Raw genomic sequence first — 26,710 nt, forward strand, 5'->3', positions numbered from 1 at the left:
TTCTACATGTTGGTCAGGCTGGTCTCGAACTCCCAACCTCAGATGATCCACACACCTCGGCCTCCCAAAGTGCTGAGATTACAGGTGGGGGCCATCGTGCCCAACCAGCAGATACATGTTTTTAAAAAATTATTCTCACAAAAAGAAACAAAAAGGAAAAATTATTCTTATCATGTGTCGTGGTGCATGCCTGTAGTCCCAGTGACTCAGAGGCCAAGGTGGGAGGATCGCTTGAGCCAAAGCCTTTGAGGCTGCAGTGAGCTATGATCACACTACACTCCACCTGGGTGACACAGCAAGATCCTGGATCTCTACATGTTTCTGTTTGCCTTAAAATATTTCATAATAAATGTTTTACAGTGCCTCTCTACCCTATTCCTTAGGGGCCAACAGAGTGACTGGAAAGCCTTAATCACATTATAAATACCATACCTTCTTCTTTCTCTACAGCCCCTGGAGTCTGGGTAAACTGAATTTCATAATATTGACAGACACCTTCTTGTCTTCAAGTCTGTCTCTAATCCTCGTGTAACCAGAATGCCCTCATGTGAAAATGTTAGGGGCGCATAGTGTGATGAGTCAAGAAAGGGGAAAGGTGCAGACGTGGCAGGAACAACCAGGCGTGCGGGAGGGAAGAGGGGAGAGGCACAGATCTGGACTAGGGACCATGGGGTGGGAGACTTAAGTAAAGAAAAGGGCTGGGACCTTAGCCTGACACTAGACCTCTTAGCAGGAAATCCTAAGGCCATAAACACCATGTTGGTCAATGTTGGGGTTGTGTCTGTCCCCTACAGTGGCCCTAAAACTGTAAGGTCCAGCAATTCATGAGATGCTTTCCCTAGCAGAGCCAAGACAAGTTATAGACTGCAGGAAGAGATGGCTTGGGTTTCTCAGGGGAGCTCCTGCTGGGGCCCAGAGTTGGTGCCAGTTCCCACTCGCACTGGGAGGAGCCATGTCAGCTGAGTCTCTGGCCAGCCCTCTCACCCACCTGCTCCCCTACCTCCCTACACAGCTGGCCCTGGGACATCGCATGGCCTGATGACTGCAGGCTGCTCACTGCTGGCTGTCCTGCAGGGTGAACAAAGCCTGGGTGCTTCCCTGGGGGACTGTCTCTGCTTGGGATCAGACCTGCCTGTGGGCTGCGGGGGCGTGGAAGAATGCCCTTCTTCCTATCTTGACACAGCCTACTCGTACCTGACTCCCCCATACAAAATTATCATTCTAGTCAGGGAATAACTGTGCTAAAAAGAATTTTTTTAAAAAAGAAATGTCAAGGCTCTTAGATAATCCTTCATCTAAGGGAGAGAGAGCTGGATGAAGTGGGAGGAGAGTCCAGACTGTGCCTTTGCTGTTACACCTCTGGGTCTGGTGTGCTGTTGCCATGGTCACCCAGACTGCCTGGGCCATCCCACTCTGGAGCCAGGTTAGATGTGGGTTCCTTTTCCTTCCAATAGAGGAGGCTGAGGGAGTGGCTGATGACTTGAGATTCACATCTTGCCCTGCTCTGCTTATGACATTTTCCCTAGCTGTCTTTCTCGGCCTGCTGGAGAAGCCACAAAGCCTGTTCAGATCAATTAAAAAATTGATACCATTCTGAGAGGCCACATAAATGGATATTAAAATGTTCTTCCTTGGACTTTTTCATTCTTACTAAACCTGTTTCTCAGTTATCCTATCAGAAAAGTGGGAGTATAATATCTATCCACAAAAGAGCTTTGTAGGAATTATCATTATGAACACATGGCATCAATATTAGAACTAAGATAAGGTTTTTTGTTTGTTTGTTTGTTTGTTTGTTTTATAAGATGGGGTTTCACCCTGATGGCCAGGCTGGTCTTGAACTCCTGACCTCAGGTGATCCACCCACCTTGGCCTCCCAAAGTGCTAGGATTACAGGTGTGAGCCACCGCGCCCGGCCCTGTTTGTTTGTTTTTTGTTTTGTTTTGTTTTTTGAGACAGAGTCTCACTCTGTTACCCAGGCTGGAGTGTAGTGGTGTGATCTCGGCTGAGTGAAACCTCCACCTCCTGGGTTCAAGTGATTCTCCTTTCTTAGCCTCCTGAGTAGCTGATATTATAGACGCGTGCCACCATGCCTGGCTAATTTTTGTATCTTTAGTAGAGACAGTGTTTCACCATGTTGGTCAGGCTGGTCTTGAACTCCCGACCTCGTGATCCACCTGCCTCAGCCTGCCAAAGTGCTGGGATTATAGGCATGAGCCACCACACCCAGCCTACAAGGTTTTTCTTTACTCCCTATCTGCTTCCAAAAGGGCTTTGAGCATATTAATAAAAGAAGAAATAATGTGACAAAACATTATTCTTTTCGTAGCTTAAAAATTTCTAACTGAAGCAGCATTTACCACATCTAGTCCCAGTGCAACCATGTGTAATTTCACTGTCACAATCGCTTGCCAGTTTCACCAACTAAGGTTTTGCAGTATAACTCAGTTATAGATCTACCTACCAAAAATTTGTAGTTTAGAAATTTTTCTGAGTGTGTAGATGGTTCCATAATCTCCCCTTAAGCAAGAAAACAATGGATGTTGCTCCTCCTACCTCATATGGATTATACAGAGGCAGTAGCTCAGTTTAAGTGCCAGTTTCACCACATATGGGTAGCCCAGAAAAACATATCCTAAAATATCTCATACTTTGTGACGAGGCCAGGTACCATAAAAGGAGAATACAAGAATGTGTTGGAAGTATGTTGAAGTTTGCATAAAATCATCATGGAATGGATCTTAGCAGGTCTCTGTGCTCACAGATCTGATTTGTTTTGTGATAAGATGCCTTCTAGAACTTTCATGCTGTGTGTGTGTGAGTGTGTGTGTGTGTGTGTGTGAAAGATTTTTACAAAAATTTTTTTTTTTTTTTTAAAACGGAGTCTCACTCTGTCACCCAGGCTGGAGTGCAGTGGTGTGATCTTGGCTCACTGCAACCTCCACCTCCTGGGTTCAAGTGATTCTCCTGCCTCAGCATCCCAAGTAGCTGGGACTACAGGTATGTGCCACCACGCCTAGCTAATTCTTACTTGTTTGTTTGTTTGTTTGTTTGAGATGGAGTCTTGTTCTGTGGCCAGGCTGGAGTGCTGTAGCATAGTCTTGGCTCACTGCAACCTCCAGGGTTCAAGCGATTCTCCTTCAGTCTCCCGAGTAGCTGGGACTATAGGTGCATGCCACCGCACCCAGCTAATTTTTTGTATTTTTAGTAGAGATGAGATTTTACCATGTTAGCCAGTCTGGTCTCAAACTCCAGACCTCAAGTGATTCACCCGCCTCAGCCTCCCAAAGTGCTGGGATTACATGCATGAGCCACTGCTTCCAGTCTTAAATTGTTCTAACCCCCTATTTTTTTTTTTTTTTTTAATAAGGCTGCTGTCCTGCTCACCATAGTATTTCTCAGGAACCATGGTATGGAGGAGTTCTGTAGTGCTGGTGAACCATTTGAGAGGAGGTGCTGATGGGGCTATGGCTCCAGGCTGCATCCCTGAAGAAGTTAGCTTTGTTTTGCATTCAGTGGCCAAGCTACTGTTTCTTACAATGTGGTCTGTGGACCACTTTCTTCATCCACAAGCACTTTCTTTACACTTTCTGGAGCTGTGTCTATGATTTGCTAAACAAAAGCGCTATGGGCAGAGCCCAGGAATCTGTATGGTGACAAGCTCCACATGTGATTCTTACGCCCTTGAAAGTCTCTCTTCCAACTAACCTCTGCCATGGCCTTACCTCGGGGCCCCATTCAGCTGTCTTTCCAGTGGATCCCTGGAGCCCCCTGTGGCCCAGGAGAGGTTCTAGGGTTGTGGGGTGTAGTGGAGCCCACAGACAAGACTTGGAGGCCTTTCTCTTCCCAGCTCCACATTCATGTGTTTTACGTATTTGGGAATAAGTGTATGATTTCAATTGAACAAAAGGTCTGTTGCTTAAAAATATATATATTGAGGCCCGGTGCTGTGGTTCACACCTGTAATCCCAGCACTTTGGGAGGCTGAGGCTGGCAGATCACTTGACATCAGGAGTTTGAGACCAGCCTGACCAACATGGAAAAACTAGGTCTCTACTAAAAATACAAAATTAGCCAGGTGTGGTTGCACGTTTCTGTAATCCTGGCTACTCGGGAGGCTGAGACAGGAGAATTGCTTGAACCCTAGGAGGCGGAGGTTGCAGTAAGCCAAGAAGGTGCCATTGCACTCCAGCCTTGGCAACAAGAGTGAAACTCTGTCTCAAAAAAAAAAAAAGTTGACAACCATTGTCTTTATTTATTTATCTAATTTCTTTTTTTTTTTTTAATTTCTTTTTTTTTTTTTGAGACAGAGTTTCACTCTTGTTGCCAAGGCTGGAGTGCAATGGCACCTTCTTGGCTTACTGCAATCTCCGCCTCCTGGGTTCAAGCAATTCTCTTACCTCAGCCTCTCGAGTAGCTGGGACTACAGGCGCACGCCACCATGCCCAGCTAATTTTTGTATTTTTTAATAGAGACAGGGTTTCACCATGTTGGCCAGGATGGTCTAGATCTCTTGACCTCGTGATCTGCCTGCCTCAGCCTCCCAAAGTGCTGGAATTACAGGCATGAGCCACCGCGCCCAGCCAACCATTGTCTTTATATTTTTTATGTTTTTGAGACAAAGTCTCACTCTGTTGCCCAGGCTGGAGTGCAATGAGGCCATCTCGGCTCACTGCTACCTCTGCCCCCGAGGCTCAAGCAATCCTCCCACCTTAGCCTCCTGAGTAGGTGGGACTACAGATGAACGCCACCACACCCAGCTAATTTTTGTATTTTTAATAGAGACAGGGTTTCACCATGTTGGCCAGGATGGTCGCGATGTCCGGAGCTCAAGTGATCCACCTGTCTCAGCCTCCCAAAGTGCTGGGATTACAGGTGTGTGCCATCGCACCTGGCCAAAACAATTGTCTTTGATAACAACAGAGTTAGAAGAACAATTTAATGGCTAAACTGGGGGTTGCAAACTCAAATGTTTGCAGTTAACTTAGACGAGACAATGAAGAGAGTGAGGAGTTGTGGGGAAACATGAGGGGAAGGGCTGAAACCACATACCGCCATCAAAAATATAATGCTAGTGTGGCCAGATCATTTTCTTTTATTTACTCATTTATTTAGAGACAGAATCTTGCTCTGTCGCCCAGGCTGGAGTGCAGTGGTGTGATCTTGGCTCACTGCAACCTCTGCCTCCTGGGTTCAAGCAATTCTCCTGCCTCAGCCTCCTGAGTAGCTGGAACTACAGGCACATGCCATCATGCCCAGCTAATTTTTGTATTTTTAGTAGAGATGGGATTTTACCATATTGGTCAGGCTGGTCTTGATCTCTTGACCTCATAATCTGCCCACCTCAGCCTCCCGAAGTGCTGGGATTACAGGCATGAGCCTCTGTGCCTGGCCAATCTTTTGATTTTTTAAGACAAACTGGAAATCGAGATGTATGTGGACTCTGGTTTTTATGTGACATGTGAGAGTGGGATGTGAGAGGCAGTATAGTACAGTGGCTGACAGCATGGACTCTGGAGTCAGTCTACTTGAGTTTGAATTCTGGCTTTGAATCTTAGTAGCTGTGTGACCTTAGGCAAGTTACCTAACCTCTCTGTTTTAGCTTCCTGATTCACACAATAGGGATACTAATAGTATCTGCCTTCTAGGGTTGTTATGAAATGTAAATGAGCTAATGCATGTACAGTGCTTATGATAGTGACCCTGTTTAGCTATGTAAGTATAGCCTAAATGTCATATATATATATATACACACACGCACAGCTCTACACAGACCAAGTGGCTCTGTTTAGTTATATACATAAAGGCTAAATGCCCACAACACAGTGTAGGTCTTACAGGACACTCTTTAAGTTAATAGTGGGCAACCTCTGGCTTAAACCCATTCATTCTGTAGGTGAATCCTAAGTAATTTGATCATGTAGTCTATCACCTAAAGCAGGACACACTGGAGAGAAGGTGAAAGGAGGCTCTATTACTTGTTATGGTGAGACAACAGGTGAGCATCACACTGTCCCCAGCAAACTGGTCTCCCTGCTCCTAAGTGCCATCTTTGTATAAGAAAAAAACAACAAGCAGCTTTTACCTATAAACTTCCGAATGCCAGGTCATGCATGTGTGCTTTACGTGGGGCAACTTGTGGAATCTTCACAGCGATCCTAGGAGGTGTCATTACGCTTTTTATTTTAACTGAAGAGTAAACTGAGACACGGATACATTAAGGAATTTAAAACCACGCTGTGGTGGAGTCAGTCAGGTTCCAAAGCCTTACCTCGTAGCTGTGCCATTCTTTCCCGTGGGTCCAAGGCAGCAATAAGAATGTTGAACCCTGGCCGGGTGCCGGGGCTCACATCTCTGATCCCAGCAGTTGGGGAGGCCGAGGCAGGCCAGTCACATGAGGCCAGGAGTTTGAGACCAGCCTGACCAACATGGCGAAACCCCATCTCTACTAAAAATACAAAAATTAGCCAGGCATGATGGTGCATCTCTATAATCTCAGTTACTCGGGAGGCTGAGGCACGAGAATCGCTTGAAACTGGGAGGCAGAGATTACAGTGAGCTGAGATCAGCCACTGCACTCCAGCCTGGGCGACACAGTGAGATTCTGTCTCAAAAAGAAAAAAAGAATGTTGGACCCTTTTCTCAAAGGGATAGTTGGGAGCCAGGATGGTGTGGCTTTTGGCTCAGGCCACCGCTCAGCATGGCAGGATGCGCTGGGAGTGCAGGAGAGTCCCAGCTGCTCCCGCCACTATGGACTGATATTTCACAGCATCTCACAGCATGTGACAAGGAGCTGCGCACCTGGGGGTTAAATACCAGATTGGTGCCAAGTGCATTTCATCGGGTTGCTGCAGCCAGTTCTAGGGCAGCTTATGAGTCTTATGTGCAGCTGGTGAAAGTAGATCCATGTCAGCCACCTAAACCTGACACCTCCTTGGCTAGTGTGTCACCAGACCCCACACTGAAAGGACAGCTGAGGACATGGTCCTAGAAAACCCTGGAACAGGCCGGGTGCGGTGTCTCACGCCTGTAATCCCAGCACTTTGGGAGGCCAAGGTGGGTGGATCACGAGGTCAAGAGATCGAGACCATCCTGGCCAACATGGTGAAACCCCATCTCTACTAAAAATACAAAAAATAGCTGGGCATGGTGGCACGTGCCTGTGTGGTCCCAGCTACTTGGGAGGCTGAGGCGGAAGAATCGCATGAACCCAGGAGGCGGAGGTTGCAGTGAGCCGAGATTGCGCCACTGCACTCCAGCCTGGAGACAGAGCAAGACTCCATCTCAAAAAAAAAAAATAACCCTGGAACAGCCAAATGAGGTTGCCCACCTATAGCACCAGCTTTGCAGAGCTCCAGGTGTGGCTCTTTCAGCAAGGGTGAGGAAGAAAGATCTGCCCTTGTGAAAAGTGTTGATGCTGGGGCTAAAATGTTCAGACACTAGTTTTGGAGAAAAAAGAATACTTCAACATAAAGGTGAATATGAAATGCTTTGAGTGTCAAGTGTCCTTGCCAGGTGGATAAGAAGGACTGAGAGGGTCGGCAGCAATGAGGACCCCCTGGCAATGACAGAGGCTGACCCAGGGCTTGGGGGGATACCCCTGGGGAGACCCCAGGCTCTGAAAGGTGCCTTGCCATTCCATCTACTTCAATAATAGCATGCCCATGGGATAGATAATAAAATCCTGAGGGGAAAAGACGCTCGCTGTGTGGCCAACAACAGAGCAATTTCTGGTTCTGACCAATGTCATTGACTTATCACTCTTGACCCAAATGGAGGTAAGACCGAGGTTTATCCTTTACTCCAACTTGGTCTCCATTTGCAAAAGAGCAAGACAAGTTTTCCCATCACATGAAGTTAGAAAATATAGTGCAATCATTGCAGAATGTCACAAATATGAATTATCATTTCCAATAGAAAGCCTATGCCTTCTTCTGAGCTACAGAGCAGATGTTAGGTCTCAGTCGTCCTGCTGAAGTTCAATGTAGGAAACTTATTGAGGGTCCAGGGTCTTCCCATTCAGTATTTCATTTTATTCTTGAAAAAGAAAATGCAACCGGGCGCAGTGGCTCACGCCTGTAATCCCAGCACTTTGGGAGGCCAAGGCAGGCGGATCATTGAGGTCAGGAGTTTGAGACCAGCCTAACCTAACATGGTGAAACCCCATCTCTACTAGGAATACAAAAATTAGCTGGGCGTGGTGGTGTGCATCTATAATCCCAGCTACTCAGGAGGATGAGGCAGGAGAAGCATTTGAACCTGGGAGGCAGAGGTTGCAGTGAGCTGAGATCGTGCCACTGTACTCCAGCCACTCCAGCCTGGGTGGCAGAGAAAGACTCCGTCCCAAAAAAAAAAAAAGCAAAAAGGAAAAGAAAATGCTCCTGATTACTGCATTCATTAGATAATTTCTGTGTGGTAAAAAGTCCTAAACAACCCAACTCTGGCTAGCTTAAGCAAATGGGATTTATTAGAGGGACTCTGGGACAGCTCACAGAGCTGAAGGACCTATCCGACAACCCTGACTTGGCGAGGTTTGTGCATCTTTTCCAGGGCAACTCCCTGGCTCCAGCCTCTCATCTCCTGAGTCAAGATTCCTAGAGAGAGAGAACCTGGTTGCCCCAGTTAGGCCTGGTGTCAAAGAGGGAAGGGTTATGCAGTACCAACACTGGGGGCCACCACTATGTATCAACCAACCCTCCCCCCAACCAAGTAGAATTCCTTTTGCACTGGGCAACCACCCCTATCACCATAATATTGATTTATGCTGTGCTGTTATCTGCCCCGTGGCTGCACAGCAACTGTGTGAAGGTCAAGGAACTCCTCTGGGACAGGCTTGAGGACTGTTTCACTTAGGACAGTCCATCTGGCTCAAACCAATGCCCGAGACTGACCAGAACCAGCCCACCCACTCGGCTTCCGCTGAGAGGCTCAAGCAGCATTATTAACTCCAAGAGAGGAAGGATAGAAGGGATGTGGGCATCCTTGGCTTGAACACGTGAATGCCTGTCAGAGGGGCCCTGTCCACGGGAGCACTGGGGCATTTTTGTCCCATGGGTTTTACTTGGGATCTTCAGATGAGCATAACTCTAACTCTCTGTCAGAGGGAATGTGCCCCAAAAGCATCTATGTCTCCCCAACCGCAGAAAGAAGAAAAAAATGGATGAGAGAAGGTCGCCCTGAGCAAAGAGGTCCCCCAGGTTCCTAAACACAAACTGCTGCTCCCGTGTAACTTTCCTCTCACTGTCTAGCAGCAGGCTTGGGGGTCCTGCCCATCCAACTTTTAATTGAGGAAAGCAGAATTTCAGCTGAGAGATTGGGAAAGAGAGAAGGACTGACCAGTTCACTGAATACCAGCCAGGGTCCAGGCGGAGGGGAGAAGGTTCAATAGTCAGAGAAGAGGCCAAATCCTTAGAGAGGAGGTTGGGCTGGAGCTTGGGAAGTGAGGGGCACTGGGCCTGTCCAGCCTCATGGAAGATGCAGCTGGGATGCAACGCCTCTGGGGCATGTATGATGCATATGCCCAGGCTGGTCTCAATCTCCAGGGCTCAAGTCATCTTCCTTTAGACTCTCAATGTGCTGGGATTACAGGCGTGAACCACCATGCCCAGCTCACAAGATAGAATTTTGGAAAATGTATCTTGAGCCTTCTCTTTCTCTTTCTAGTTATTTAAGATTAAAGAAATCAAATAAGGTGATAGCCATGAAGCCATTATAGGCAGAGATGTCCTTGACTGTGGTTAAGGAGGTATTTGTCCTCAGCCAGTGAGATATTCTGAGTGGGAAGAAATGTTCTCTATCAATGACCCAGGGAGGGCCCCTATGGGGCAGCGGCATGGCCCCGCCTGCAACCTAATGCTGAGAGGAAAAGGGCCTTGGGAAGGGGTGGCTGAAGGCAGGACCAGGGCAGGATGGGCAGGAAGCATGACAGTGGGGCTGCCGCCCTCCCCAGACACCCTCCATCAGGGCAAAAGAGCTGGGCCTCCGCTCCCTCAGCAGAGATGACAACAGCCATGGGCTCGTCACCTACCCCATGAACTCAGGATTAGGGAGCTAAGAATTGCCTTGAAAATCTTTACCCTGACACCCTTGAGCCACTTGAGATGGGCGCTTGAAGCCTGGCCTATGTGCAGTGTGTGTGCAATTCTCTAAAGCGGCCTTGATGCCATATTCACAGTAGGGACATGGCACCTACATCTCCCCTTTCTCTCTGACCGAGCAGATGCAGGAGCTGGAGCAGAGGCTGCTGGAGGCAGAGCAGAGAGCAGAGAACGCCGAGACCCAGGTAACCAGGGGTGGAGGGGGAGATTGGCAGGAATATGCAGGGGAATGACCGTCAGCCCTTCCAGGCCCTTCCCACAGACGTACGTGGACAACACACACATCACCAGCAGTCCTGTGTTATACCTGAACAAATGAGCATGCATGGAGCTTTCTGTGGGAATGGAGTCTTTGCGTAAAGATCAGAGAAGCAAGTGGGTATAGTAGTCCCAATAGGCTAGACTATGCTATGGTAACAAATGAAGTGTGACGTCTCAGTGGTTTATCACATTTAGTTCTCACTCCTGGCACCTGTCCATTGAGGGTTAGCCAGTGCTTCTGCTTCCACAGTCACTCAGGAATCCAGGTTGAAGGAGGCTCCCATATCTTATAGCTGGACCACTTGGAACACACAGCCTTCTTGGTTGCCGTGGCAAGGAAAGAAAGCTGGATGCTTGTGCACTAGCTCTTACTTATTTTCAAAATTTATTTTTATTTTATTTTTTATTAGAGATAGGGTCTTGTTATGTTGTCCAGGCTGGTCTCAAACTGCTGGGCTTAAGCTATCCACCCACCTCAGCCTCCCAAAGTGCTGGGATTACAGGTGTGAGCTACTGCGTCTTGCCTAATTTATTTTTCTATTATTTATTTATTTTTTTATAGAGACAGACTCTCACTATGTTGCCTAGGCTGGTCTCGAACTCCTGGGTTCAAGCAGTCCTTCCACCACAGCCTCCCAAAGTGCTGGGATTACAGGTGTGAGCCACCATACCCAGCCTGCACCAGCTTTTAAATACTTCAGCCCAGCCAGGCACGGTGGTATGCACCTATGGTCCCACCTGCTTGGGAGCCTGAGGCTGGAGGATCCCTTGAGCTCAGGAGTTTGAATCTAGCCTGCGCGACATAGCAAGATCCTGTCTGTTTTTTAAAAAAATTTTTAATTAATAAATATATACACGGGCGGGTGCGGTGGCTCATGCCTATAATCCCAGCACTTTGGGAGGCTGAGACGGGTGGATCACTAGGTCAAGAGATCGAGACCATCCTGGTCAACATGGTGAAACCCTGTCTCTACTAAAAATACAAAAATTAGCTGGGCATGGTGGTGCACGCCTGTAGTCCCAGCTACTCGGGAGGCTGAAGCAGGAGAATTGCTTGAACCCAGGAGACAGAGGTTGCGGTGAGCCGAGATCGCGCCATTGCACTCCAGCCTGGGTAACAAGAGCGAAACTCTGTCTCAAAAAAAAAAAAAAAAAAAAAATATATATATATATATATATATATATATATGTATGTATGCACATATGCATACATACTTGAGTCCAGAAATGATACACCATTTCCCCTTGGAGTCCATTGGTTGGATCAGTGACATGGCCCCATCTAGCTGCAGGAGGTTTGAGTAATATGGGGCAGCACATGGCTGTCCAGTGAGCAGTAAGTATCTCTACCACGGTGGGGATGGGACAGTTGCTCTCCTAGACCGTTTGTCCTGCCCAACTCATTCCTACTGGGATCCACAGAGATCGACGGCAAAACACGCAGCTGCTTTTCCCACTTACTGTCTCCTCTACCCTCCTCTTACCCATCTCTCCATTACTACTAACTATGACCTAGAGTAGCCAAAATGTGTTTCTTCTTTGTCAGTCCTTCTTTTGCCCAGATAGAGCTTTATAAATGACAACTGTATTAATTGGCCCAGACTGCCCTGGGTAAGGGCTGTGCCTGGGAGTCACAGCCTGGGGCATCAGAGGGTGTCCCGTCCCACATGACTGGCCACTGCACACCCTGCATGAGTGATGGGAGACACTATGAGATCATTGTACTTTTCAGGTGGGTGTCATGGAAGAGAAGGTCAAACTGTCCAATCTGAAGAATGTGGACTCTCCAGGCAGCCTGCACCAGAAATACCAAGAATTGCTGAAAGCCATGCAGGGCAAAGATGAGCTCATCCGCCAGCTGGAGGCACAGCTGGAGAAGCAGGTAAGGGCTCATGTGCAAGGGAGCACCATGCCTTCTTCAACATCTGTATCACTGGCCCCCAAATTCCTGAGCTGCTTCTCTCAAGCTCTCGAGTGCTAGGGAACTCACTCCCACCTGAGCCTATTCTTTTTTTTTTTTTTTTAAGCAGAGTCTCACTCTGTCGCCCAGGCTGGAGTGCAGTGTCCCGATCTCAGCTAACTGCAACCCCTACCTCCTGGGTTCAAGCAATTCTTCTGCCTCAGCCTCCCAAGTAGCTGGGACTACAGGTGCGTCCCACCTTGCTCAGCTAATTTTTGTGTTTTTAGTAGAGACGGGTTTTCACCATATTGGCCAGGCTAGTCTTGAACTCCCGACCTTGTGAAATGCCCTTCTCAACCTCCCAAAGTGCTGGGATTACAGGCGTGAGCCACCACATCCAGCCAGAGCCTATTCTTTTATGCGGAAGTTTCATTATAGGAAGGCCTTTTCCTCCCACATCTGCTCATCAGAAGCCAGGCAGGGGACAGAGTAGAAAAAGGAGCTTGGAGGCAGACCGATCTGGGTGTGAAGCCCACCTCTAACACCTGATGCTTCTGACAGTGGGCAAAGTGTTTAAGTCACTGATTCTTATTTTACACATTTATAAAAGAAGGATGAAAACACCTCATAGGGCTGTTGGGAGAAGCAACCTATGTGATCTGTGCCTAGCGTCAGGCACATGGTCAGTGCTTGGTACATAGAGCTTTCCTTTCTCCATCCTGACCTTGTCGTGCCCTGCCAAGATGAGATACTTGATACTTGGCTGTAGTATGTTCAGAGCTGCACAGAGCTGGATGGTCAGTCATGGCCAGCTGGTTGCCCAAAGTTTCTCAATGAAGCTGAAGAGGCAGAGACCAGAGTTGCTGCCTCAGAAACCAGGGCCTTCCCTCCTGAGCATATGGGAGCCCAGGGGCCGCCACTGCCCAGCATTTCAGCTCCGCTCGGCACCTTTGCTCCTGAGAAGATTCTGGAATGTCCCTCTGCCAGTTCTTGTGTCCTGCCTTCTCCCCTTCACAATCTCACCAACTCCATCCCAGTTCTGTCCCTTTCCTCTGCCACTGGTCTTAACTACCCAGCTTTCCCCTGGTGCCAGAGTGCCATCATTTCCAACTAAACACCCCACAGTCTGAACAGATGACTTTTAATTTCCTACACATGCCTTCTTCATGTAGGAGAAGCTAATCCTGGTGGTGCCCTCCAACCATCATGGGCAGATTCATGTTCACTCATCAGCATTCACCCAACAGGCTATTAATGGAGGTGCCTTTGTATGCTGTGGGGCACCATGTGTTCCTGAAAAATGATAGAAAGATAGAATTTTGACACATGGAACCTCTGATCAATTCTTCCATTGATTTTAGACATACCTTACCTTCTCTTCTGAGTAGCTCATAGTTAGAAGTGGCAGCGTCCTGGAGGATGGTGGACAAAATGACTCTTGCTAAAGCTCCTTAGGTCAGAAAAACAGTCATTTTACAACTGGAATCAATAGGTCAAGATCATAAAAGAAAGAACACTGTTCTGTGAGTCAAGAGACCTGGTTTTGGTCCCAGCTGTGCCATGAATGGACAGAGGCAAGCCATGTCTCACTGTAGGGCCTTAGCGAGTAATGGCTTGCCTCTGTCCATTCCACAGGAGTACAAAGACAATATCCAACCAGGTCAGGGGTCAGCCAACATTTTCTGTAAAGGTCCAGGTAATAACTATCTTAGGCTTTGTGGGCCACAGGTCTCTGTGGTAACTGGTCAAAGCTGCTGTTTTAACCTGGAAGCAGCCATGGATAACGCGTAAATGAATGGGCATGGCTGTATTACAATGCAGCTTTATTTACAAAAACAGGTCTGGGTGGGGGCAAGCAGGTAGAGGACCGGATTTGGCCTGAAGGCCATTGTTTGCCACACCTTGAACTAGATAACCTTTAAGGTCCTTCCAGCTCTAAAATACTGAGAGTCTGACATCACATTCCTATCTCGTTTTCATAGCTTTGTGTGGAGCTTACGTGCATCATCTTATAAGTATTAGGCAGGTTTTTCCTACCCGAGTTGTTGCTGGTCTCCAGACAACTCGGTATATACCGTTGCCTGTGTGCTTTTTGGATCCTGGAACTGGTTCTCACTGTAGAACTGGTCGATACCCATGCCTGGCGCTGTGGACTTTCTTTCACACAATCCTCAGAACGGCCCAGCAAGGGGGAGTATCATCTCCCTTAGAGGTGGCAATGCAGGCCTCGAGGGGTTAGGTTGCCTGCCCAGTCTTACAGCAAAGGGGCCTCACGTGTAGAATCAAAGCCTATATTTCATTTTATCCTAGGCTGTTCTTCTTTTTCTTTGTTTTATTTATTTATTTCTTTTTGAGATGGGAAGCTCACTCTTTCACCCAGGCTGGAGTGTAGGGGCGCGATCTTGGCTCATTGCAGACTCCACCCTCCGGGTTCAAGTGATTCTCCTGCCTCAGCTTCCGGAGTAGCTGGGATTACAGGCACCCGCCACCACATCCAGCTAATTTTTATATTTTTAGTAGAGACAGGGTTTCTCCATGTTTGGCCAGGCTGGTACTGAACTCTTGACCTCAGGTGATGCACCCGCCTTGGCCTCTCAAAATGCTAGGATTACAGGTGTGAGCCATCATGACCGGCCACATTTTTCTTTTCTTTCTTTTTTTCTTCTGGAGACCGAATCTTACTCTGTCACCCAGGCTGGAGTGCAGTGGTGCAGTCTTGGCTCACTGCAACCTCTGCCACCCAGGTTCAAGCGATTCTCCTGCCTCAGCCTCTCAAGTAGCTGGGATTACAGGCACCTGCTACCATGACTGGCTAATTTTTGTAGAGACAGGGTTTTGCCCATGTTGGCCAGGCTGGTCTCAAACTCCTGACCTCAGGTGATCCGCCTGCCTCAGCCTCCCAAAGTCCTGGGATTACAGGCATTAGCTACCACGCCGGGCCAGGCTTCTCCTCTTTAGATGCAAACCTCCTTTTTAATCATCTCCTCTTTTGACTATTTTGAGGGAAATACCTCAGTTATCTGCAATTTCACCTTATTTTTTGTTTTTTAACTATAAAGGTAATACATACATGCTTATAGTAAAAAATACAAAATGGCCAAAGGAGTATAAAATGACAAGTCACCTTTCTCTCCATCCCCAATCCTTGATTTCGATTTCCACTCCTCACTATTAACGTTGCTTGCATATGGAAGCACAGCGTTCTCCTTCCATGTCAGGGATGTGCCATGTTTATTCAGCTAACCCCTTAGTGGTAAACACTTAAGAGTATTTCCAGTTTTGAGTTTTTTAATTTTATGTTGCCTTATCAAATAATATTGCCACAGACGATTTCTGCTCCCTTGCTTTGTGAGGTCAGTGGCATGCACACCTGACGTTTCTTCTTGGGGTTTCCCACCTCCAGTCAATCACTCTGCTGGTGACTGTTGGGATTAACCAAAGGCCCTTTCTTTCTTGCAGAAGCAGATGAGAGCAGAGGAAGCAAAAACTGTTCAAGAAAAAGCTGCAAAGATCAAGGAATGGGTGACACTCAAGTTAGTAGAGGTGGGTTGGAAAAGCATCTTGGGGGCCTGCCCTGACCCCTGGAGTTTCCTGTCCCCTTCTTTCTGGGGTGCCTCGGCTGACCTTCATTCTGTCCAGCACTTGTCCTTTATTCAGCTTCCATGCCGAGACGCCGTGGTTCACTTCCCCTTTCGTTTTGTCTTGGTTGGGTCTCCCTGGTGTTCCTGACTAGCTTGGTGCTGGGTTTAAGTTTGGAGGATGGAATGTGTCTCACTTCTGAAAAGCCCCCTCCGTTTCTTTCTAGGAAGCTCACACAGGCCATTGTCCACTCTCTCCACTTTCTCATTTGTTTACTTTGAGACCAGCCTGGCCAATATGGCAAAACCCTGTCTCTACAAAAAAATACAAAAATTAGCCAAGCATAGTGGTGTGTACCTGTAGTCCCAGCTCCTTGGGAGGCTGAGGTGGGAGGATGGCTTGAGCCCAGGAGGCAGAGGTTGCAGTGAGCCAGTATTGCATCACTGCACTCCAGCTTGGGTGATAGAGCCAGATGTTGTCTGAAAAAAGAAAAGAAAAGAACATGCAGCAGCCAGGTGCGTGGCACATAGCTGTAATCCCAGCACTGTGGGAGGCTGAGGTGGGCAGATTGTTTGAGTCCGGGAGTTTGAGACCAGCCTGGGCAACATAGCAAGAGCTCATCTCTACAAAAAAATAAACAAAATTAGCTGGACCTGGTGGTGTTCATCTATAGTCCCAGCTACTCAGAAGGCTGAGGTGGGGGAATTGCTTGGGCCTGGGAGGTCAAGGCTGCAGTGAGCCAGGATTGTTCCACTGCACTTTAGTCTGGGCAACAGAGAGAGGCCCTGTCTCAAAAAAAATAAAGAATTGAAAAATATGTCTGAACCTATAGGCTAGGTGTCCTAAATCTTCACTTTTCTTTTTTTTTTTGCTCAGCTTGAGATGGAGAATCAGCATCTGAAAAGCTGTAATCAGTGCCTGGTGGAGCAGGTGGGAGCCCTTCAAGATGCACTAGAAGGTAGGCAGGCCAGGGTGTGCAGGTGTGCGGTAGGTGTGTGGTGGGGATGGGGCTGAGCTGAGGAAGCTCTCAATGTGACTGTTTTTACCCCAACTACAGCTATTCAGATAGCTCCTTCACGGAAGCTGCTGGTGTCCCCCCACGGAGCTGCAGAGCAGGATTCTGTCCCTTCAGAGCCAGGCATCCAGCCTGTGGGCCAGGACAGTGGCTCCCAGGCCCAGGGTCTGAAGGCAGCTGTGCTTGCACCTTCCCCAGGTGCCCTGCAGAGCAAGGACTCTGTTTCTGAAGCAGCAAGCCCCTTGGAGGATTCTAGTTCCAGCACGGTCCATTCTGGGGAAGTAATAGAGGCCAAGCCCCTTCAACCTCATCTGGGAAGAGAGGACTCTCCCCACCAGCCATGCATGAAGCTTCGAACCTTCAGATGTGGTTCAGCTTTCTGGGGTGAGCGCCTGGTTATGGCTCAGAGAGGGATGCTCCCTGGTACAAAGACTTCTGCCAGAGAAGGTGGCCCTGGCAGCAGTCTGACCCTACCGAAAGTGCGGGCTCCTAGCACCCCGAGGGACAGCATCCAGTTGGCCAAAAGGCACCACAGCCAGCCCCAGGTGGGCCATGGACACTTTGACCACGTAGTGAGCATTGAGATTGGGACCTTCTCAGCACTCCACCCCTCTGGCCTTCCTGAGCTGGAGGCCCGAGCTGGGTACCGGGATGAACCAGAGAAGATGGAGATGGAGGAGCCACCCCCAGCAGGGAAGAAGGAGGAAAGAGAGAGCCCAAAGGCCCTTGGAGCTGAGCCGGAGGAAGTGGAGCCGGGTAACAAGCCACCTACACCCCCACTGCACCAGTTACCACCCTGGGTAAGAGGCGACCTCCAGGCTAGGTAGAGAAGCAGAGCTAATGAACACTGCTGGCTGAGCACAGCCATGCACTGAGTGGAAGAGGAGGCTGCTGGCATCCTCATGTTGGCCCTGGCAGGCGGGTACCACAGAGCCTGTGCAGAACACCCAACCAGTGAGGGTCAGAGCTAGAGTTCAGAATGATGTGAATGGCACTTGGCTGTCATTTCCTGAGTGCTCACTGTGCGCCAGACATCAAGCTGGGTGCCTTGCACACCTTTTCTCATTTAATTTTTGTGAGTCTTTAAGGTGGTCTGGTATGATGGTCAAGAACATAGGCCCCAGAAGCAAACCACTAGGGTTGAACTGTTAACCATGTGACCTTGGCCATGTTACTGAACCTCTCTGTGCCTCAGCTTCCCTAACTGTAAAATGGGGATAATAGTACCTACTTTACAGGGTTGTTATGAAAGTACTTGTAGTAGTGGTTCACAGTGGGTGGTAGGTAAATGTTGGCTATTTTTCTTTTTGGGACGGAGTTTCATTATTGTTGCCAAAGCTGGAGTACAATGGTGCAATCTCAGCTCACTGCAACCTCCACCTCCTGAGTTCAAGCAATTCTCCTGCCTTAGCCTCCCCAGTAGCTGGGATTACAGGCATGTGCCACCATGCCTGGCTAATTGTTGTATTTTTAGCAGAGACAGAGTTTCGCCATGTTGGCCAGGCTGACTTTTTTTTTTTCTTTTCCTTTTGTTTTTGAGACAAAGTCTTGCTTTGTTGCCCAGGCTGAAGTGCAATGGTGTGATCACGGCTCACTGCAGCCTCAACTTCCTGGGCTCAAGCAATCCTCCCACCTCAGCCTCCTCAGTAGCTGGGACTACAGGCATGTATCACCATGCCAAGCTATTTTTAAATATTTTGTTTAAATAGATGAGCTCTAACTATGTTGCCCTGGCTGGTCTTGAACTCCTAGGCTCAAGTGGTCCTCCCACCTTGATCTCCCAAAATGCTAGGATTACAGGTGTGAGTCACTATGTCCAGCCCTGTGACTGACATTTTCCATGATAAAAAGTTAAAATAAAAATGGGACAAGCTATAAAAATGACATTTCACAGGTCACTAGTGAGAATGACATGTGGGTATTAGGGCCTTCACATACAGCCTGTGGGAAGGCTCCTTTCCTTGCAAGGAGTATGGTGCAATTTCTCCCTTTTACAGGTCAGGAAACTACTGTTCCCCACAGGCTTAAGTACTCGCCCAAGGTCATGTAGTAGTTGGTAAGGGAGCCAGGCTTTATTTATTTATTTACGTGAGCAACAGGGTCTTGCTCTGTCACTCAGGCTGGAGTGCAGTGGCACAGTCACAGCCCACTGCAGCCTTCAACTCCTGGACTCAAGGGATCTTCCCACCTCAGCCTCCTGAGTAGCTGGGACTACAGGTGCATGCCATCACGCCTGGCTAATTTTTTAAATTTTTTGTGGAGATGGGATATCCCTATGTTTCCCAGCCTGGTCTCAAACTCCTAGCCTCCAGTGATCCTCCTTCCTCAGCCATGAGAGCCACCTCACCTGGCCTGAGAGCCAGGCTTTAAATATAGGTCCAGCTGCTTTGAATCTTTAAATGTAGGTCCAGCTGTACTGCCTCTTAAGGGTCATTGCCAGAGCAAATGTCAGTTTTTTATTTGTGGGCAGACATCCCCATACATACACAGATGCTGCTGGGTTGTGGGGCAGTACCATGGGGGACATCTAAGCATTGGCTCCTGGCAGCAGGGGGAATGAGGTCACTTGGGAGAGGGGGTGGTATCAGGGTGCACTCACCCCACACCACTGCTCGGGAGACCTGTATTTTCAGCATTACCTCCTAGGGCCTCCTTCTGAAATGCTGGTTTGAATCTGGGTGCAGTGGCTTATGCCTATAATCCCAGCACTTTGGGAGGCAGAGGCAGGCAGATCATTTGAGGTCAGGATGTTGAGACCAGCCTAGCCAACATGGTGAAACTCTGTCTCTACTAACAATACAAAAATTAGCTGGGCATGTTGGCATGCGCCTGTAGTCCCAGTTGCTCGGGAGGCTGAGGCAGGAGAATTGCTTGAACCTGGGAGGTGGAGGTTGCAGTAAGCTGAGATTGCGCCACTGCCCTCCAGCCTGGGTGACAGAAGAGAGGGAAATGTTGTCTCAAAAACAAAACAAAACAAAACAAAGAAATGCTGGTTTGGGAGGTGCACATATCCTTAGCAATGACTGTTGACCAGCTTCTGGATGTTAAAAGGGCACCTGTAAGACTGGAGACCCAGTTGAGCCAAGAGCGGGGCGCAGCAGGAAGACTAGGAGATGGAAAAGCGCAGGTCCCCTGGGTTCCCGGCCCTCTTCTTGCTCTGGAGTCTGAACGCAGAGGTTGGGAGTAGGGAGTGGTCAGACAAGGAATGTGCAGCTGCTACCAGAGAGAAGTGCTCCTCACTTTGCCATTTTGCCAAAATACAGCCATTCACCACGATAGCTTAAGAGTGGGTCTTGGGCCAGGTGCAGTGGCTGACGCCTGTAATCTCAGCACTTTGGTAGGCAGAAGCAGGCAGATCTCTTGAGCCCAGAAGTTCAAGACCAACCTGGACAACATGGCAAAGCCCTGTCTCTACCAAAAAAGATAAAAAAATCAGCTGAGTATGGTGGCACATGTCTGTAGTCCCAGCTACTCAAGAGGCTGAAGTGGAAGGAAGGTGTGAGCCCAGGGAGGTGAAGGTTGCTGTGAGTCAAGATCTTGCCACTGCACTCCAGCCTGGGCGACAGAGCCAGACACTGTCTTGAAAAAGAAAAAAAAAAAAAAAGTGGGTTTTGTGCTCTATCTGTGTGCGAGAGAGGGGGTGGAGGAGGAAAGGAGGAACGGGGAGACGAGGAGTTATTCTCTCCTCTTATTCTGTATAGAAAATGCATCAAATGACATTCTCACCATGAACATCAGCTGATCTCTGGCAATGAAGGTATTAAGGGGCAGCATCAGGTCTTCCCACAGACCCTCCCTGCTCCCAGCTAGGTCCTGAGGACCAAAGAATCAGCCCAAGGAATGTAAGGAGATTTCCTCCTGTTTACAGTCCCCTTTGTAACTTGCTCCTGGGGAAAAACAAGACACCATGCTAGCTCCTTCCCAGGCCCCTGAGGCATGATCACTCCTGTCCCAGGGAGAGCTTAGGAAATCGCAGTGGCCAAGACAGCCCAGCCTCTCTCTCTCCCAGGCAGAATGGGGCAGTAACCATCTGGGGGGAAAATAAAGACTGGATATTCAGAGAAGGACATTTCTCAATCTGAGGGCATGAGAAATACTTCTGTACCTTAGAGTTTGGAAAGCCCTTTTTCCGGTTAATCCTTAAAACAACCTTGTGAGTTAGGCATTAGATAACCTTTTGTCAAACAGTCCTAGGTTTTGTTTAACCTAAATCCTTCAAGCTTCAGTTTCATTTCCTCTGCAAAGTTAGAGGACTATCTGTCCTTGCTTAAAATTCCATGACTGCTGTGGGCAGAAATAATCCTTTCTATGCCTAATTTTACTTGGCCCCAGTGTATCTGCCCTACACAAGCACAGAAACTCCCTGCCCTGCTGCAGGGGCCCTCCTTGGCCTCCTTTCTCATTGCCCCTCTGTCTCCTGCCTTGCTGCCCCTCCAGTTATCTCAGTGTCTCATGGCCGCACTCATCGGCTCTGCTCTCTCTCCTCCCAGTTGCCCCAGGGCTGATGCTCCTCTCTGGGAAGACACCCCAGTAGGCACCCACCTCCCTTCCAACACCATCTCCTAGCCCATCTGACCCCACCAGGTGACAGCATATCTAGTTGCCTCCCTGAGCCAGCAGGACATTATTCCAAAGGCTGGCCGGCTAGTCACCTTTGTTTTCCTTTAGGCTCGATGGAACAGATACAGAAGGCAGAGGGAGCTATGTGGGTTGTTTATGAACAAACAGAGCCTTAGGAAAGGCTCCTTTGAAGTAGGAGCCTGTGGCCGATGGCCTACTTCAGACCCAGAGGCCCCAGGCATTCTCCCATACAAGTGTCTTCCAGATGGGGGTGCTGGAGTCCTGTTGGGCTAAATAGGTTTTGTAGATTGGTCCTAAAGCCTAGCCATGATATGACATTCATTATTCCTATAGGGAAGAAAATGTGCCCTAACTTCCCACATGTTTTCATTATAACACTATTCACAATAGCAAAGACATGGAACCAACCCAAATGCCCATAAATGGTAGACTGTATAATGTGGTACCTATACACCATGGAATACTATGCAGCCATAAACAGAAATGAGGCCTTGTCCTTTGCAGGGACACAGATGGAACTGGAAGCCATTATCCTTGGCAAAGTAACGCAGGAACAGAAAACCAAACACCGCATGTTCTCACTTATAAGTGGGAGCTGGACAATGAGAACACATGGACACAGGAAAGGGAACAACACTTAGTGGGGTCTATCAGGGGAGGGTGGTGGGGGGAGAGTATTAGGGAAAAGAGCTAATGCATGCTGGGATTAATACCTAGGTTGATGGATAATTAGGTGCAGCAAACCACCATGACACACATTTACCTATGTAGAAACCTCCACATCTTGCATATGTACCCTAGAACTTAAAAAACAAATAATAAAATAACTTTTCTTTTTTTTTTGAGATGGAGTACTCTTGTTACCCAGGCTGGAGTGCAGTGGCGCAATCTCGGCTCACTGCAACCTCCACCTCCTAGGTTCAAGCCATTCTCCTGCCTCAGCCTCCCAAGTAGCTGGGATTACAGGCATGCGCCACCAAGCCTGGCTAATTTTGTATTTTTAGTAGAGACAGGCTTTCTCCGTGTTGGTCAGGCTGGTCTTGAACTCCTGACCTCAGGTGATCTACCCGCCTTGACCTCCCAAAGTACTGGGATTACAGCTGTGAGCCACCATGCCCAGCCTATAAAATAATTTTTTTTTTTTTTTTTTTAGATTTTTTTTTTTTGAGACAGAGTTTTGCTCTTGTTACCCAGACTGGAGTGCAATGGCGCGATCTCAGCTCACCACAACCTCTGCCTCCTGGGTTCAGGCAATTCTCCTGCCTCAGCCTCCTGAGTAGCTGGGATTACAGGCGCACACCACCATGCCCAGTTAATTTTTTGTATTTTTAGTAGACACAGGGTTTCACCATGTTGACCAGGATGGTCTCGATCTCTTGACCTTGTGATCCACCCGCCTCGGCCTCCCAAAGTGCTGGGATTACAGGTGTGAGCCACCATGCCCGGCTAAAATAATTTTTTAAAAAAAGAAATGATAGAGAATTTTTAAAAAATATATGCCCCAAGTTCCAAACAACTGGCTTACAAAAGAGCTCTTGTCATGTGGCCCCAGTGGCTTCCTCATTATCAATACCCCCAAAATCTGGGGGTGAGATCCTAAGACCCAAGGCTCTCTAAAATGGGCAGGATTCAGAGCAACAGGTTACTGACCCATCTCCTCTTGAACCTCCTTTGCCCCAAAGATGAAGGGTGGAGGCAAGAGAGGGCCCTGTCGGGCACTGATTATATTCCAGGTGTTGAATGCTTACATTAAGTATTTCACTGGATTCTCACAGCAACCTGAAAGGTAAGTATTATTACAACTCCATTCTAGAGCAGAGGACAATGAGGCTCAGAAATGAAGTAACTTAGCCAAGATTCGTTAGCCAGTCACTGACCCCCGCAGGTCTGCCCACCCCCAAAGCTATGGTTTCTCCTGCACATGCCTGGAGAGGGTGGGGTGGGCATGATGCTGGGCCCTGACCCTCCTGGGACCTCTTGTTTCAGGAAAGCCGGATCTATGCTGTGGCCACATCAGGCATGCGGCTCTCAGACACATCTCCCAGAAGTAATACTGCCTGCTGTGGTGAGTCCCAAGTGAGGCTTGGAGGCACCGAACATCCAAGGTAGGCAGGGTGGGCAAGCGAGGAGGAGAAGACTCCAAGCAACGCCCAGGGCCAGGGTTGCCTGCCACCCTGTTCCCCTCCCCAGCAGGTGAAGTTAAGGTGAAATCACATCAAGGCCTACCTAGGAGGGAAAGGGAAGTCGTACAGGTTCAGCTCATCACAGGGAAGTAGCCATCACAGAGCTGGAAGGGACCTGAGACGGGGCCTCCAGCCCAGCCTCCCACCTGCACAGGCTTCCCTTCTGCAGTGCCAGGGCCATGGGTGAGAGGAGCCCCAAGTGTCCTGATTTGCATGAACCCCACTCACTGGCTCCTCACTAGCCAGCCACCAACTCTCCACAACGAGGGCTGGGGGGCGGTCCCATAGCCACATGATTTGTAAGTCACATCTGCAATAGTGGGACACTGTGCAAGCCTCATGGAGGAGAAAACGGTTAAAGGGTAAGACTTTTGGATTCTGTTTTAACGGATCCTTTACCACATGGAGATCATGGTCCCCAAAGGGAGTCAAGGCCAGACGATGAACAGGGACTTGGCCCCTCTCTTGAGATCTGTCGCCAGCCTGCTCCTTGGAGGAATGCCGATTGCCCAGTTCTCTGCTTCCCCCACACCCCTTCCTGGGTTATGCCCTTGAGTAATCTCATTCCTCTCTTCCCTGCTCAGCTTCAAGCCCTCCTGCCCTTGCTTCCCCTGGGTCTTTCTCTGGCCTGGTCTACAAGAATGTCACTGTGCCTGTCTACACAGCCCTGAAGGGGGTAAGAAACTGCTGCACAGAGAGGGGGTGTCTCATCAGGAAAGGCCCCTGGCCTCAGCATCCAATGACTGGGGCGGGGCTCTAGGGCCAGGCTTCTGCACATCCCTGGTCACGTAGCTCAGCCTGCCATGTGTCATTTTGCTTTATTGTTTATTAGGTTGTTATAAAAATTCTACATTTACAAAAATTTGAATCAGTATGAATGTGGGCAAAGTAACAAGGCTAAGCCTAAGCCTGCTCTACATTTTCTCCCACTCTTTTCTCATGTCTGCCCCACTCCCCAGGTCCCAGAGGGCAGTGGGGCTCCTTCTAGAATTATTTAGGTATGTTCCAACTTATATTCCCATAAGATCACTACATTTTTTAAACAAAAATCAGATATTGCAACATTTACATAGACATCTTTGTCTTTGTTACTGGTTTTTGAATCATCATAGTAATACTTGATAAAACTTTTTATAGAATAATAAAAAAACAAAAGTGACATTTCCTCTCACATGGCTTTTCCCTAATTTCTAAGCCCAGAGGAAGCTATCATGAATGTTTTAGTGTTTATTCAGTAAGGCCCTCTGATGCATTTATAAATATGCATGCACACTCTCACTCTCTCATGTGTGCACACAAAAGGCACTCATATACATGTCATTCTATGCCTTGCTTGTTCACCTAACCACATGTCAGGTCGGCCTTCCCTACCTCCTCTTTTTTTTTGGAGACGGAGTCTAGCTCTGTTGCTGGCTGGAGTGCAGTGGTGTAATCTCAGCTCACCGCAACCTCTGCCTCCTGGGTTCAAGCCATTCTGCTGCCTCAGCCTCCTGAGTAGCTGAGACTACAGGCACGCACCACCACGCCCAGCTAATTTTTGTATTTTTAGTAGAGATGGGGTTTCACCATGTTGGCCAGGATGGTCTCGATCTCTTGACCTCATGATCTGCCCACCTCAGCCTGTGATTACAGGCATGAGCCACAGTGCCTGGTCCCTACCTCCTCCTTCTATGAGTGTCTAGTACCCTTGGTATCAAGGCACCATAACTATTAATACATTAAGCTTTCCTCCAATGACTCTAAAATAAATGTTGCCATGAACATCACTGTGCAAATATATCTTTGCAAACTTATATATACATATTTCTATAGGGCAAAGTTCTAGAAGTGGGATTTCTGGGCAAATTATATGCATGTTTTAATTTTTGACAGGTACTGCCAAATTACCTTCTAAAAATGCTTTACACACTAGAGTTTTCTTTCCCCCATCTTCTCCCCACATTCTCGCCAACACTGAGATAATCAGTCACTTTAAATGTCGGCCAATTGAGATGCAATCATTGATTGTTGTGATGTCCCCACACATTTTTTAAAGCTCATGTGGCACACTTGGTCTGTGGTGTAGCTTTCTGGCCCCCCTAGTGGCAAGGAGTGAGGGTCACAGTGGGCAGGCATTCAGTTGGGATGGGCGGCTACTTTGGGGGCCACAGAAGATAGTGTGCGGGAAGGGAGGCCTGAGAAGCACGGAGGTCATCACAGCAGTGAGGTCAGGAGGGACCCTACACTGGACAGTTGTCTGTTCAGAGTCCCGGCTGGGGATTGGTCACACCATGGGTACTTGGAGCAGGAGTGCAAGTTGCAGGGTGGGAGAAGGCTGTTTGCAGCCTAAGCTGCAGTGAGCGGGGGTGGCCTGTCTTGCAGAGAGCCACGCAGATCAGCAACATGCCCTTTATGGATGAATCTTCTGGGTCTGACGATGACTGCAGCTCTCAGGCAAGTTTTCGAATCTCGGTCCCCTGCTCTGAGTCCAGGAAGACCAGCGGACTAGGCAGCCCCCGGGCCTTCAAGAGAGGTACAGAGAAGGGGAGCAGGGGCAGGGTGCAGCAGCAAGGAGCCCCCCACTCTTCCCATGGGCACTTGAACACCCGAATCCCCACTTGATCTGGGCTCATGACCCCCAGCATCTCCACCCCCAGCCCCAGAGACTGGGTCCCGGGTGGGTGGTTGGTCAAGGCTCAGCAGCTCCTGGGCTGCGAGTCAGAGAGGTATGGGACCCGGGCCTTGACTCTTCCTCCTGCGGCAAGGCGTCTCCATGTCCTCACTGAGCTCCGAGGGTGACTACGCCATCCCCCCGGACGCCTGCTCACTGGACGGTGACTACTCAGAGCCTGAGCACAAACTGCAGCGCACCTCATCCTACTCCACCGACGGGCTGGGCCTGGGCGGGGTAAGCCAGGAAACGGGCCTGGGGCAGGGTGGGAGCAGAATGTCAGCAGAGGCTGCTGGGGCCCTCAGCACAAGACACAGGCAGCAGCTGCATGAGGTGAGGGGTCCCTAGGATTGGGGAATGGGGGGTGTGGGCTGGGGAGTGTACAGTTATGGAGTCAAACACACACAGACCCCATGAGGAAGGAACAAGAGAGCCCAGAGAGCT

The 26,710-nt window shown here is 48.8% G+C and overlaps 1 protein-coding gene across 1 annotated transcript in view; it reads left to right on the forward strand.

Moving 5' to 3' along the window:
* The window catches only part of PLEKHH1 (pleckstrin homology, MyTH4 and FERM domain containing H1), a 69,893-nt gene that overhangs the window by 24,483 nt on the left and 18,700 nt on the right, over positions 1-26,710 (forward strand). The window contains 9 exon segments of the mRNA XM_064374974.1: positions 10,220-10,282; positions 12,091-12,240; positions 15,718-15,801; positions 16,714-16,795; positions 16,895-17,652; positions 23,420-23,498; positions 24,201-24,292; positions 25,978-26,128; positions 26,361-26,503. Coding sequence (XP_064231044.1) covers positions 10,220-10,282; positions 12,091-12,240; positions 15,718-15,801; positions 16,714-16,795; positions 16,895-17,652; positions 23,420-23,498; positions 24,201-24,292; positions 25,978-26,128; positions 26,361-26,503 — 1,602 coding nt within the window.

This window comes from Aotus nancymaae, unplaced genomic scaffold (genome assembly GCF_030222135.1).
Source record: "Aotus nancymaae isolate 86718 unplaced genomic scaffold, 86718_ANA_hifiasm-v0.15.2.pri h1tg000011l, whole genome shotgun sequence".
In the NCBI taxonomy this organism is placed as follows: Eukaryota; Metazoa; Chordata; class Mammalia; order Primates; family Aotidae; genus Aotus; species Aotus nancymaae.